The sequence below is a fragment of the Sturnira hondurensis genome, unplaced genomic scaffold (assembly GCF_014824575.4).
Source record: "Sturnira hondurensis isolate 20B ecotype Veracruz unplaced genomic scaffold, ASM1482457v3 Scaffold0009733, whole genome shotgun sequence".
NCBI classification, from domain to species: Eukaryota; Metazoa; Chordata; class Mammalia; order Chiroptera; family Phyllostomidae; genus Sturnira; species Sturnira hondurensis.
This window is the reverse complement of record NW_028082364.1, coordinates 7,087,792-7,101,757: the sequence shown is the minus strand read 5'-3', so window position 1 is coordinate 7,101,757 and position 13,966 is coordinate 7,087,792. Positions and strand designations below refer to the sequence as shown.

The 13,966-nt window shown below is 58.9% G+C and overlaps 1 protein-coding gene across 1 annotated transcript in view; it reads right to left on the bottom strand.

Moving 5' to 3' along the window:
• The window catches only part of MAD1L1 (mitotic arrest deficient 1 like 1), a 171,098-nt gene that overhangs the window by 129,327 nt on the left and 27,805 nt on the right, over nucleotides 1-13,966 (bottom strand). Inside the window, exon 10 of the mRNA XM_037057932.1 lies at nucleotides 700-786. Coding sequence (XP_036913827.1) covers nucleotides 700-786 — 87 coding nt within the window. The remainder of the gene's footprint in view (nucleotides 1-699; nucleotides 787-13,966) is intronic.

Sequence of the window (13,966 nt, the reverse complement as noted above, 5' to 3'; positions counted from 1 at the left end):
CGACATGGCCTGACACACGTTTCAGGAAGACCTGTCCTGTGACTGCAGAACATGGGGGCAGGCAGTGCTGAGAAGAGCCGGCCGTGGGGACAAAGGCAGAGCCAGGTGAGTGGTCAGGAGTGACCGCGGGTCAGGGGGTCGACGCCAAGGAGCCAGCGTGGGAACAGGACTGAACCGCAGGGCATGGGCAGCACCAGAGGCAGACACGGTGCTGCAAACACACGTGCCCTGGGTGCCGGGAGGCGAGCGCCCAACTCAGGCCCCAGAAGAGGGCATGCGGCTCCCGCCTCTGGAGCAGCGGTTCAGGAAGAAAGCCCACTGCGCACGCCACAGCTGCAGCTACCGTGGCACAGGCTGCATCCTGGAGGCCCCGTGAGGCTCTGTGGGCCTTCCTGAGTGCACCAGGCCACACGCTCACAGATGCTGGAGCCCAGGCCTACCGTCCCACACCACTGGGGACCCCTCGGAGCCCCCACCACCACAAAGACGAGGTGCTCCTGGTCTGGGTCCCGGAAGCCCACTCCCAGAAATGCAGTGGTGCCCGGCACAGTGCGCCCCTGCGCTGAGTCTCACGGCCCCCGGGGGAGACACAGGGCTCGCCCAGGCCAAAGCCAGGACAGTGAAGCACACCATGCAGCCGTACCTGAACCAGGCCAGGGAGTGCTCACCAGCCCCTCCCCAGACAGACGCAGGGCCTACCTGCTGGTGATGGAGCTGTTCCTGTCCTTGAGGGCCAGCTCTCGCTGCTGCAGCTCCACGATGAACCTGGAGAGGTCTTCCGGGGTCCTGCGGGGCAAGAACACACACTCACCACAGGGCAGGGATGGGGGGCGCCCCTGGAGGGCGCCTGCCCAGGGCCCCCAGCCCCGCCTCACACCACGGCCTGCCCCTTCCTGTGTCACACCAGGTAAGCGACTTTCACAAGCCTGGTTGGATTTCACGGTAAGAACGAGGCCCCACGCAGAGGCTAGGAAGTGCTGCTGGGAAAGCAGAAGGGCCCCTGGCGCCGAGGAGGAGCTCCGTCCCCTGCCTTGGAAACCCCCGCCACAGCCCGGCCGGGAAAACAACAGGTGCCCTCAGGAGCAGCGCTCTGTGACGTTAGAGCTGTTTGGGGTTAACTAGCTCAGCTCACACGCACGCTCACTGCTCCGGAAAAGGAGGGGACAAGCCAGGGCACCCCGGTACCCAGGACTCTGCCGTGTCAGGAGGGAGTCATGGCAACACTGCCCGCACCTGCTGGGAGCCCCGGGTGTGAACATGGAATCACAAAAAGTTCTTTTTTAAGATTTTACTTATTTTTAGAGAGAGAAGGGAGGGAGAAAGTGAGGGAAACATCAATGTGTGGTTGCCTCTTGCGCGCCCCCTACTGGGGACTGGCCTGCAACCCAGGCACATGCCCTGACTGGGAATCGAACTGCCAACACTTTGGTTCGCAAGCTAGTGCTCAGTCCACGGAGCCACACCAGCCAGGGAACCAAGTGAAGCCTTCGCTTCCCATGAAATCAACAACTGAAGCCAAAGCACCTCCGACTGGCAGGATGAGTGTTTATTTTCCAGGGCCCTCCCGACCTGCTGTGGTCAGAGCTACTCAGGGGTGTTGACCAAGGCACTCCTGGGATCGGTGACCTGCTTGCAGCGGGGGGAATCGGCCCAGGGAAAGGCAGTTCCGGCCCCAGCAGCAGCTACTCTGAGGCACTAACAGCAGGGGCTGGGGCTCCTGCTGAAGCCCAGAGCGCCTGTGTGGGTGGGTCTGAAAGAAGGGGTCCAGGACTGCAGTTTCTAAAGTGAAGGCAACTAACAACCGGAACTAAGTAGCAACCAAAAAACCTCACAGTCAGGACTCCACACTCCTCCAGGACAGACAGATGGCCGCTTAGCAGTGCCTCGGAGTGACAGCTCCTCCCAGGCCCCCTGACAGGGACCCCCCCATGCGTGGCCCCCTCCCCTCAGCCCTGCAATGGCCTCTGCATCCTGGGGGCCCCTGTGCCAGTCCAGATCCAGCTCCTCCCCGGGCTGCTCGCGCCACAAGGCCCCAGCCCCAGACTCAGGCTGTGCGTGTGGGGACCGCGGACTCCAGAACCTGGAGCCCTGCCACCTCTCCTGCCCCAAGCAGGGCCCGAACTCCGTGTCCCGGGCCAGGATCCTGTCCGCCCTCCTCCCCGAACCCTGCTCCGTCCGCTTCTGCGTGGGAGACGGAGACACAGCCACTGCCCCGCCAGCTCCTGGCCAAGCACAGGTGGACACACCAGGGCTCTCTGCACAGCCACTTTGGTCCATCGCCAGCCCTGTCAGAGCTGTCCCCCAACCAGACCCCTGCTGACCATCCCCTCTGGCTGCACCAGGACACCAGGGGCCAGGCCGCCCTTCCTCCCAGGACCAGAGTGAGGGCCGAGTGACCGGTCCCCTGGTGTGGTGCTTGCCCCTCAGGAGCCTGCTCCTCACACGGCCGCCACAGCGGTCAACGCGCAGCGCAAGGCGGGGCTCATCTGGAGGCCGAGGAGGAGCCACGCAACCTCCCTGATGCAGACCCTGGACTTGGGCCAGCTTGGGCCTCTGCCTGCCTCTCCTGGAAGCCTCGCCCCGGCAGCCCCAGGGCCGGCTCCCTGTCTGCCCCTCCAGGCCTCTGCCCCCCCAGGGCCGCCCAAGGGCTCACAGGGGCCAACCCCAGCTGCACACTGCAGGCCTCCCTCCCTCACCCTCGCCCTGTCGCTCTGCCCTGCACTACTTCCCTTCCCGGGAGGCAGCGCATCTCAGATGCTGTCGGTGCTACTCATTCGTGTGCTAATACCTGGGGTCCTTCTGCATCATCCAGAACGAATGTCCGTAAAAGCAAGGAGCTGTTGACTCTGCTCCGCTTCCCACTGGCCCCGGGCCTGGAGAACACCTGACACCAGGAGGCTTTCAGCAAATCCCCGCTGAGCAAATGAAGAACCGGCACCTTTCCAGGACAGGAGCCGCCCCACCAACGGCACCGCAGCTGGGAGTCACCCCAGGGGTCCACGCTCAGCAGTGCTGGGGGAGAAGGTGGGGCTCTGCACACGGTGGACTGGCCGTCTTAGGTGAGCGCACTGCACCGCCACCTCCATAAAGACTCGGGAAGGAAGTGAGCACGATGGCACCCATTTGCACGGCAGGGAGGTGTCCAGAAGAAGAAACGAGACAAAATCGGGGCCGCCTGCTGGGCAGGAAGCACTGGCACTAGGCCTTTTGCAAGAGCTTTGGTACCTGTGCCGAAGAAACACAGCACCTATCGAGGAGGTAATTCTCCTAAAGCTCGGCGTCGCAGACTCCCAGCGCAGAACCGAACACCACGGGAGTCTCCCAAAAAGAAGACAGTCCCCCACCACGAGCCTGTGTACAAATCTGCAGTCACACGGTCCTGTGTCAGCCCCGAACGATGGCCAGCTCCGTGTCACAGTAAGAGCGATTTGTCTTACGAACGGGGCAAATACGCACTAGTAAAAGGCTTCCTGTGGGAAATGACCAGCACTGGTGACCGACCCCCACAGTTGGCAGAAGCAAGGAATAAAATCTTCACACGTGTTAACTTAAAATATTACAGATACACAATCATTCCCCAAGCTGCCAACTTCTGTGAGTCCACTAATTCCAGTTCCATCTTATACTTTTTGCATAAACCACAGAGCGTAATGCATAATTTTAACTGTTTCTTTCAAATGTTACAACTTCTTAATCTTTGACAGTCGATTGCTTCATTCAACAGCAATCTTTCAGCAGTTTTCCTTTGAGACTTTCCAAAGCACTGAACTTTGCTCTCACAGAAACACTGCTTTCTCCCCACATTTGTTTCCCACCAGCCTCCATAACATTTAATTAAGTTATACAATTACAGTGAAAAGTGAGACTGGCAGGAAAGGCCCATTTCAGGCGGACAGCAGTGCCTCCCAGGAGCAGGGCTGAGAGAGCGCCTCGTTGCGGCTGTGACGCACACCACAAATGCGTGGGGCGCCTGGCATTGGAGGTGAGAGGCTGGGGGGTCTCAGGGGAGCCGGGGGAGCCCCGGAGCCTTTGCCGGAGCTGTCCCCTCAGCATGCAGGTGGGACACGAGGCACGGAGGCTGCATCCACACTTTCCTGAGCATGCTAAATTTCAAACTTTCACAGCCAGGAGCAGCCAGTGACCCAAGCACCAGCTGTGCTGCAGGCCCCTCTCCCAGTCTCTGCAGGACTGCGAGGGCTGAGGCAGCCGGGAGTGGAGGGGTGGAGGCCAGGGGCCGGGAGGGTGACGAGCCCTGTCTCTGCGGAGCACTGGCCAGGCTCCAGGCCCGAGGCTGGCAGCCCTCCACGGTCAGGCTGGGACCTGCAGCGTCAGGGCCGGGCTTGCTGGCGGCGGGCACAACCACAGTCCGCCAGAAAGATGAGCCTGCGACTGACCGGTTGCGTCTGCGATCAGTGGCTGGAGAAGCCTGCGCTGCTCTGTGGGAGAGGAAGCCCACTGGTCCAGCAGTGCCAGCCTTGGTCAGGGCTTCTGGCGTGCAAGGTCGGCACACCCACAGCTCTGTCTCACACACAGGATCTGCATGTGGACAGCTGTGATCAGCCGTCCAGGGACCTGGGGGCTGCTGCAGCCCTGCCACGGGCCCAGCCTGTGGCTCTCTGCCCAGAATGGGCATCCAGCCCTGCCTAATGAAAGCCAGCTCTCACCAGGCCGTTCACTGGCCAGCAAACCCGGCTTAACCGTTTCAGGGAAACAGATTATACGGGTCCCCAGACACATGTAAACAGAGTGAAGAAACTTCACATCTACACTTGCTGCCTTCAAATTCTTTCTACCAGCTCAGGCAGGATTATAAGGACTTCAAAGCAGCCTGGGTTCCAATTAGGCCGTGTGACCACCTCAGGGATGCTAGAATATTCTTCTGATTAACGAGAGGCACTCTTTGAACCGTGTGAGCTAAAAAAAGCTCTCAGAACCTTTCCAACAGACACCACCATTCTCTTGCCCTGCCCCCTCATTCTTGGGAAGAGCCAATCTTTCCAACGCTTTCAATGCTGCGAAGGGCGGCCAGCCATCCCAAACACGACTCCGGCCAGGAGCGCGGAACCCGAGCCGTGAGCGGAGGGCCTGGGTGCAAGTGGGCACAGCGGCTGGCTTCCAGGAAGTGAGGGCACCGACAGGCCCACATGGGCTTGTGAACCAAGGGGCTCACCCCCCACTCTGCACTGAGACTTCAGAGTGCTTCCAGCGGCTCTGCTCCTGGCCACGACCCTCCACGCCAGAGAGTCGGAGAAGCCCTCCGATGGCAAACTGAGCGCTGCCCCCTCGCGCCCCACCCAGCCCACCCACCAGGAGCCTCCAGCAAAGGCAGCAGACTGCAGCACCACGGCGGTGGGCTCAGCACCCCTCTCACAGGGGACGAGGGGACAGAGCCTGTTTTGGCACAGACCGTCCAAGAAGGCAGCCCTTGCCACGACATGCTCTCAGCCCCACGCAGGACCCCAGGGAGACAAAGTGGATCTGTGCGAGAGCAGGCCAGGGGGCCCCTTTAGGCCCAGACTCCTCCACCCGTCTCGAGAGGAGTGACTCGGGGAGCAGACACCCTCATCCTGACCCAGGACGCTGTCCCCTAGGGGAATGGGAACACTGTGAGAAGCCGAGGGAGGGGAGCTCCCAGGCAGAGTGTGGAGGGAGGAGGAGTCCCGGGCACAGACACTCCGGGGAGCTCGGACGGTCAAGACAGAGCCAGATTCCAGAGCAGAGAGAGGCGGCGAGCAGGGGCCAGGCTGCACAGCCCCAGAGCCGCGGTACAGAGACTTTGGTCCGCTCTACGTGGGGTATCAAGCTACGAAAGGACTCAGAGCCAGACACAGTCGTGTTGATGACTTGCTCTAAAACCGCATCTTCGAAGGAGAGGTGTGCTCGGTGGTCACCCTTGGTGCTACTCGCCCCAGGAGGACCGGACACAACCTCATGTCCCAACAGCAGGGCGGAGGCCAGGGCGTCTGGGCACAGCTCCCAGCAACCAGGACAAAGGGGGCCACGCCAGTGCTTCCAGGGACGTGCGCGGATTTACGGCGTGGAGGTGGCAGCCACGGGCCCACACGCATGGCACCAGCTCTTCAGCCCATGAAGCGACACTGAAAATCAGGAAAGAGGAGCCTCTCAGGAGCGGCTGCCTCTCGGTGGGGGACCGTGGGAAACTGTCTCCTCATCTCAGTCACCCGTCTTCACCATGCGCTTTGTGACGAACGCCACTTGTGCAATAAGGCAAGGGAAAAAAAGCTCCACAGCCACCTGCCCCCCTTCCCAAGAGGGTGGACCCTTCCAAAGGAGCGGTGTACCCGAGGACGGACACGCCCGGCAGGGACAGGCCTGCACTCCAGCAGGCCAGGCTGCCACCCCACGGCCACAGCACAGGTGACAGGGTCCCCACCGCACCAGGTCACCAGGACACAGAGCAGTCAGCCACTGGTACCAGGGCCAAATCGGGGCCCAGCGGCAGGTGGGGTGGGGCCCACGGAAGCTCGGGAACACGATGAGCACTCGGGGTTCAGGCTGCCCACCACTACCACCGCCTCCACACAGCCCTGGGGCAGGGGCACCGCTCTCTGACCCGGCAGAGGGCCCCGGGGGGAACCCGCCCCCCAACACACTCGCACCCAGAGCAGGGCCGTCTCAGAGCCCTGGTGAAGAGACTGTGCCAGCCGCCCAAGCGCCCGGCCCTTGGGCACAGCCACAGGACGAGGCCCCTCGGGGGCGGGGGCCGCCTTCAGAAAGGGGCTCAGCCGCACTGGAGGCACAGGGTCCCCGGGCACTGCTGGTCAGAGGATGGCTCAGACGTCCGCTGACTTGGGACCTCACAGGCAGGAACGACACAGGACTGATAAAAGGCGCCGAGTCTGCAAAGCCAAAGCGAGTGCCTACGCGGCGGCAGCCTGCTGCTCTCAGTGCATGGACGCCAGGGACCAGGCCAGACCTGCCGGGACCAACCTCACTCTGCAGCCTCTTCCTTGGAGGCTGTCATGGTCAAAAAGAGCGAGGCAACACGGAAAACTTAAATGAGCAGAGAGAAGACGACTCGGCGTCCTGCCCGGCCCACTCATCTCTCACCTGGTCTGCAAGCTGCTGGCACACAGAAGGGAACTGGGAGTCGTGCAAACAGCCCGCGTCCACGACAACAGAAACTCCACCCTCGGCAGGCAGCTCCCTCGCTGGTGCCGCGGCCCGTCCAGCGTGGCACCGGGTGATAAACACACACGCTCTCGGTCCCCTGGCACCGGCAACGAGGCCTCACAGTCCCTCCCCTGAGTTACACAGAATCCTTGATCCTCTGAGCACACAGAGAACCACTGTCCCCCAAACCACAAAACGCTGCTGCGAACGTGGAGCAGAGACGCGCCGTGACTGGACGGGCCCGCCCCTCCAAACCGACCGACAAACGCCACGCAGAAGTCAGCGACAGCCGCAACGGCTCGTTTACATGCCGATGACCTGGCTCTAAAGTAGGCAGCACAGAAAAGCAGGAGAACCGCTGCCAGCCCAACGGTCCTGACAAAACGAGTGCAGGGGCCCTGATTCGAGGCTTCCTGCAGAACCCACACGTGGGGCCGGGTGGGTGTCAGGGGCTGGGACACGGCCCAGCGACAGACCGCCACCCTCATCTGGCAACGGTGACAAAGATGCTCAAAGGGAGAGTCTTCCCCACAACAGCACAAAGACCTGATCAAAGTGGAGACTAAAGAGCGAACCGTGACTCCAGCCTCAGAGGAAACATCAGATGCACGGAAACTGTACAGAAAACAGGAAAACAGGAAGCTTCCAGGAGAAAACACAGGAAAGCTGACGTGCAGCCCTGGACTGGGAGAGGACTCCGTAGAGCGCAGAGCCCACGGACCATGAATGACAAAATCGACGGCCGGGGTTTCCTCAAGACCGAAACACACCACCATTCCTGGCCGGTGGCTCAGCAGACTGGAGTGTTGCCCCCCACCCCCCTGCCCGCGCACCAAGAGGCAGCGGGTTCGATCACAGGCCGGGGCACGTAGCAGCGGCAACCAACCTGTGTTCCTCTCTCACATCGGTGTTTCTCTCTCTCTCTCAATCTCTCTCTCTTCAATACACACAGTGAGATGAGAATTAAAAAATATGTACACCACTAAAGCTTAATGGCTGTGGTTAACTCATCACGGGTAATTCTCCAGTGTGAAAGGTCTGAGGAGGTTCTGGGAGAACTGGACAGACGAGGACGTTAGGTGGTTTCTGTGGGAGGCAAAACAAGGACAAATGCACACAGTTTGCAAAGTCCACTGTGAAGATGCCTGTGAAGATGCCTGCGATGAAAAGGAGATCAGAAAGAACAGGCACCAGCGAAGACGGGGAGGGAGAGGAAGCTCTGGTTAGTGAACCAGAGCAAGGCAATCCTTTTTTTTTAAGATTTTGTTTACTTTTTAAGATTTTGTTTACTTTTTAAGATTTTGTTTATTTTTTAACTTTTTTTTTTTTTTTTAGAGAGGAACGGAAGGAGAAAGATATGGAGAGAAACATCAGTGTGTGATTGCCTCTCACACGCCCCCTACTGGGGACCTGGCCCAGAACCCAGGCATATGCCCTGACTGGGAATCGAACCAGCGACCCTTTGATCCAAAGGCCTGTGCTCAATCCACTGAGCCACACCAGCCAGGGCCCATTTCCCCTTTATAAAAAAAAAAAGTGTAGCCTGCTGCCACTACTAGAAACAAAATGCTAGAAACAGATGATACCATTTGTTTCCAAAGCCCATCGGTACACTAGAGCAATGCGAAAACGGTAATAGAAGTGAGACGTTCTGTGGGCAAGGTTAGGACCGGCACCCGTGAGTCACCACGGGGTGAGCACGGAAGCTACCAGCACTGCCAGTGAGCGTTCCTGGGGCAAGTGGGGAGATGGTTGAGAGTATAGCAGGATTTTGGGTTTTCCTCTTCGTTTGTAAGTGCAGAGGGCAAAAATCAAAACCATCATGATTGCAATGCCTTGGCCAGGAGCTCGGTTAGAGTGCCACCCCAACACACCAAGGCCGCGGGTTCGATCCCCGGTCAGGGCACAAACAGGAGTCAACCACTGAACACACTGGTAAGCGGGGCAGCGAGTCGATGCTCATCTCTCTCTCTCAATCTCAGAGCAACAGAAACAGCACTGATGGAACTGGAAACAATGGGCGTGCACGCCAACCGGGGAGCAGGCAAATAGCATGTGTGTGCTCCCTCCTGCGATGGAATAACAGGGAGCTGGTCAAAAGCACCAGAACTTTCACCTAGGCCGACCCAAGTGAAAATAAATCACCCCCCAACAACACAGATGTCTAGTGCTACACTGCGCGTGTAAAACGCCCACGCCCACAAAAATCTTTACGAGGACAAACTGTGAATGCTGACTAACTCTAGGACTGAGAACTGGAAAAAGCGGAGAGAGACGGGGACTGTCTCTTAAACGCTGCAGCATCCGAGTCTTCCCCAGAGTGTGTTCGTGTTACTCTGGCACGTCACAGAACTGCATGATCACGGAGGAGTTTAAGTCCCTCCCGTGCGACTCCGACTCCTGCCCCCAGTAAGGGCTGCACCCAGGAGGTCTGCAGAGACCCTCCCTGGCGGCTGGGAGGGGCACACCCGGCCTCCAGCTCCTGGCTGCCGGCTCGCTTGCTTGCTTTCCCTGCGGCAGCCCGGGCACTGAAGATGCAAAAGCAGCAATGGCCGGTCAGACGCCCCAGTGCGCCAAACTGGGGCACCGACTGCACAAGCCGTCACCTCACGCTTCACGCCCACACACTCGAGCTCATAGACAGAGGCCGTCTCACTCTAGAATGTCCTTGATGGAGGAGGGGAGACCCCGGCGCCCCTACTCTGAGGGGGACAGGACATGCTGGAGAAAGGCCGTCTGGCTGCCCATCCTGCTGGAGGAGAAGCACCTCTGGGCCACGAGCTCGACGCGCCGCCTCCTACGGAAAGACATCTTACTTGAAAAAAGGCCGACGAGCAATCGTTACTCTTTGCTGTACTCATTGGGAATACAGACTTGGGTATTTGGTAGACGTTTTCTTGAAAATGAACTAAATAAACTTCTTCAAAGAAAACAACCAAGAATGCTTTTATTGCCAATAATAGTCTCAAGCTTTCAAACACAAATTAAATCTTCCAATATTCGTATCCACCGCCATAAACTTGGCAGATTTCTAACAGTAAAAGGTTTCCCAATGACTGGCGGCACAGCTGGCCCGTGTGAGTTTTTGCACAATGAAGTACGGTGATGCTTAGAAGACGCAGGTTCAGTCAGCGAGCCACATTTTTCAAATGACCAATGTCTGCTCTCCCAAAACCACGCGTGGACAAAAAGTCCATTCACAGTGCAACAGAACAACCATTTTCACCTAAGTTTGACCGGGTCATTGATGGGGCTTCGAATTTCACATCACAGCTACCTCTAAGAAACTCCCACACGTAGGAGGCAGAACACGGCCAAAATGTCGCCACCGCCCGCAGAAGCCCGCCGAGTCCGCGCAGCCCCGACAGAGCCCTACTGCCGTCCCACGCAGACAAGAAACTGCATAAATGCCCCATAGGCACCTCACACGAGGCTCAGCCTCCCTGACTGGGGAACAGGGGTCCAAACCACAGTGAGGCACCACTGCGAGCCTCTGAAGATGCCTGCGATGAAAAGGAGATCAGAAAGAACAGGCACCAGCGAAGACGGGGAGGGAGAGGAAGCCTTGTGCGAGCTGGGGGGGGTACAAATGGCGCAGCCACAAGGCAGGCGGCGCAGCGATGGCCCAGAGTGTTCAACACGGAGCCAGGGCAGGAGCCAGGAGCCCCTCTGTGGCCGGTGCCCGAGAGAACAGGGTCTGGGAGGGGCGTCTGCACACCCAGGTCCGGGGCGGCCCTGTTCACAACGGCCAGAGGTGGGAGCAGCCCTGGTGTCCCTCGTCACATACGACAGACAGGTCATGGCAGACACATTCAGCGGGCTGCTGTTTCCTTCGAAAGGAAGAGCATTCTGACACAGGCTATGGCGCGAACGAGTCCTGAGGACAGCACTCTAAGTGAAATCAGCCATCCGCCAAGGGCGACTATTGTGTGACCTCACTCCTATGAGGACCGGCGAGAGGGGTCTGATCCGCAGAGACAGAAAGTAGAAGGGTGGGAGCCGGGGCTTGGGCCAGTGTTTAGTAGGGCAGGGCCTCTGTGTGGGAAGGTGAGAAAATTCTGAGGACAGTGGTGGGGACGGCCACACGGCATGAATGTACTTACTGTCGCTGAGCTGCTCATGTAAAAGTGTTTAAAACGGTAACTATTATGTTATACAGTTTATTACAACAAAAATAGAAACTACAAATTGCTTTAAAATAGTAACAAAGACTATCCGCAATTATCTGAAAAGCCTACTAAAAACAGGTCTCCACTGGCCATGGGAAAAGAGGCGTTTGCATTCTCTGCAGTGGAAAAGGAGGTGGGCACAGCTCCTGTCAAGAGTGTTCCCACAGCCGACAACAGTGCACGCACACACACACACACGTGAGTCCTCTCCAACGCAACAGGCCCGTCCTGAGAACTTCCCCGGGAGACACACCGCCGCCGCCGTGTGAGTGCGTGGGCCCACGGCAGCAGCACCTGCTCCTGTACAACACCAGACACCACCTGGAGATGGGAGCAAGAGGAGGCGCATCGACGAACACCCGTCATGGAGACGCACGCCCGACACGGAGACGCACACCCAGGTCCAGGGCAGCGCTGTCCGAGGGGCATGAGGGGAAAAAGCAGGAGCAGCGACCAGTGCTCGCAGGTGCTGCCTGTTACTTGACAAAAGGGAAGGAGAGCACACCCACTTCTGTTTATCTTTACGACACAAGAAACAAAAAAGGAGAAACCAGCACAAATTAAAGAGATTCGTCACCTGGAGGGCAAGGGCGGAAGGCAGCAGAGACCCGGCACGGCGGACACTGCCCGGGCACACCTTTCTGTGCTGGTGCCCCGAACCCCATCAGTGTTCTCTCCAGTGTAAACGTATCAAATTCAGTAACTCGGAGTGGGAGTAAAAGCGCCCAAACGTGAGCGGAGGACGTAAAGCCCGCCCCGCCCCCTCACGGGAGCAGCACAGCCGCTCGGGGGAGCAGAGAAGGGGAGGCGAGGGGAGCGGAGGGGACCCAGCGACCAGGTGGCCCCATGTTCACCAAGCGAGTCAGGCTGTGGTAAAAGCCTCTAAAGAGAAAACTCCAGGCCCAGCCAGCATCACTGGTGACCCCACCAGACATCTGAGGACAAGACGGTGCCCCCAGCACAGACCCGCCCAAGACATGAGGCCCAGAGACCCGGGGCGGCCAGCCTCACCCCGACACAAAACCACCAACACCAGGCAAAGGCGTTGCGGGAGAAGCAGCCTGCAGAGCAGCACTGCCTGCGACCATGGAGGAGGGACACTCAGGACGTCGGCATATCTGATCCACTGCATGACAAGAGGGTGTGGTGACCCAGTGGGGTTGGTCCCAGGAATGCAAGGTTGGCTAGCACGGGGCGGGCCCATGAGCACACGAACCGTGTCCACAGACACTGGACAGAACCAGCATGCCAACAATGCAGAGAAAGCACCTGAGAACATGCAAACCCCATGTGTGACTCCGTCTTAGCCTCTCAGCAGAGAAGGGACACAGGCAACACTCTCACCTTGGGGAAACGGTGCCGCCCAAGACCCCAATGCCGACGTCACGCTTCATGACAACAAGCTGAGGCTTCCTGGGCCCCCCCCCCCAGGAGAACATGCCAAGTAACTGAAAGAGCCTAAACGATTTTTTAAGGAGAACGTGGACAGGCTTCCTACCTGGAGAGCCCCGCGACACACTCGTGCACGTGAGGTCAGCTGACGGCTGTCGCAAGGGCCCAGGGGATTCAAAGAGGAAAAGAGCACTTTCAACAAAAAAGCACCTGTATTTTAAAAAAATTTTAAAGCAAGTCTCAACTATTACCACACCACACACAAAAACTGACACAAAAGCAGGTTACCTGCACAGTTTCTAAAAGCTTGAGCTAAGCAAACACAAAAAATACAAATCACAAAAAAAAGAATTGACAAATTGGGCTTAAAATCCAAACATTTGAGTTTTCAAAAGACACTGCTAAGAATGAAAAGGCGCAGAACACTCCCCCGCACACGCTGCACCCCCACCACACGGCACCAGGCCGGCACCAGGCCGGCACCAGGCCGGCACCAGCCCCAACAGAGGTCCGCAGAGACCGAGAGGACCCTTCCCAAGAGAGAGACGAGCGTGCAAGGGAGGACAGGCGACACCACCGGCCTCCGGGACGAAGGCTGCGGACCACAGACACACCACTGCCTGCCCAGCTCGCCCAGCGCACCCGGCTCAAGCGCGAAGGGCTCAGGTGAGGAGGGCACGGCAGCTGCCCGGTGGGGCCCACTGCCCTCCCGACCACGGACTCCGGGAAGGCAGGACGAAGTGCTGCGCGGCACTCTGTGGGGAGCCGCCCCCCCACCGCCCGCAGGACAGAGGGGCTGCCTCCCAGGCAGCGAGAAGCGCCCTCTCCCCAAGAACGAGGAGCTGATCCTCTGAAGGCCCCTCACTCACTTCCACGGGGTTAAAGAGAGTGCGTCTGTCTAGAAACACCAGTGTGACCCAGAACCAGGATGCAGGCCACTCAGTGACTGCAAAGCCCCACCTGGGGCCAAAGGGGAGGCCACAGAGGCCGGGACCACTGCTCCCCTCCCATCCTCCGAGTCTAGAGCCCAGACCCCGAGGAGCTAGCTCAGGCGATTGCAGGTACCCCCAAGAAGGCCATCGGCTACCCAAACTGGCTGCGCAGCAAAGGGCAGAGCGAGAAGGCTGAGCAGACCCCTGGGAGCTGACCCCAAAGGGCGTGGAGTCTGCAGGGAATGCCTCCCACGTTGGGTGGGGAGAAGGGCATACCCCGGGAAACGGCAGAGAAGGACGTCATTAATAAATTTATTTCCACTTTCTTGTCAATGGTGC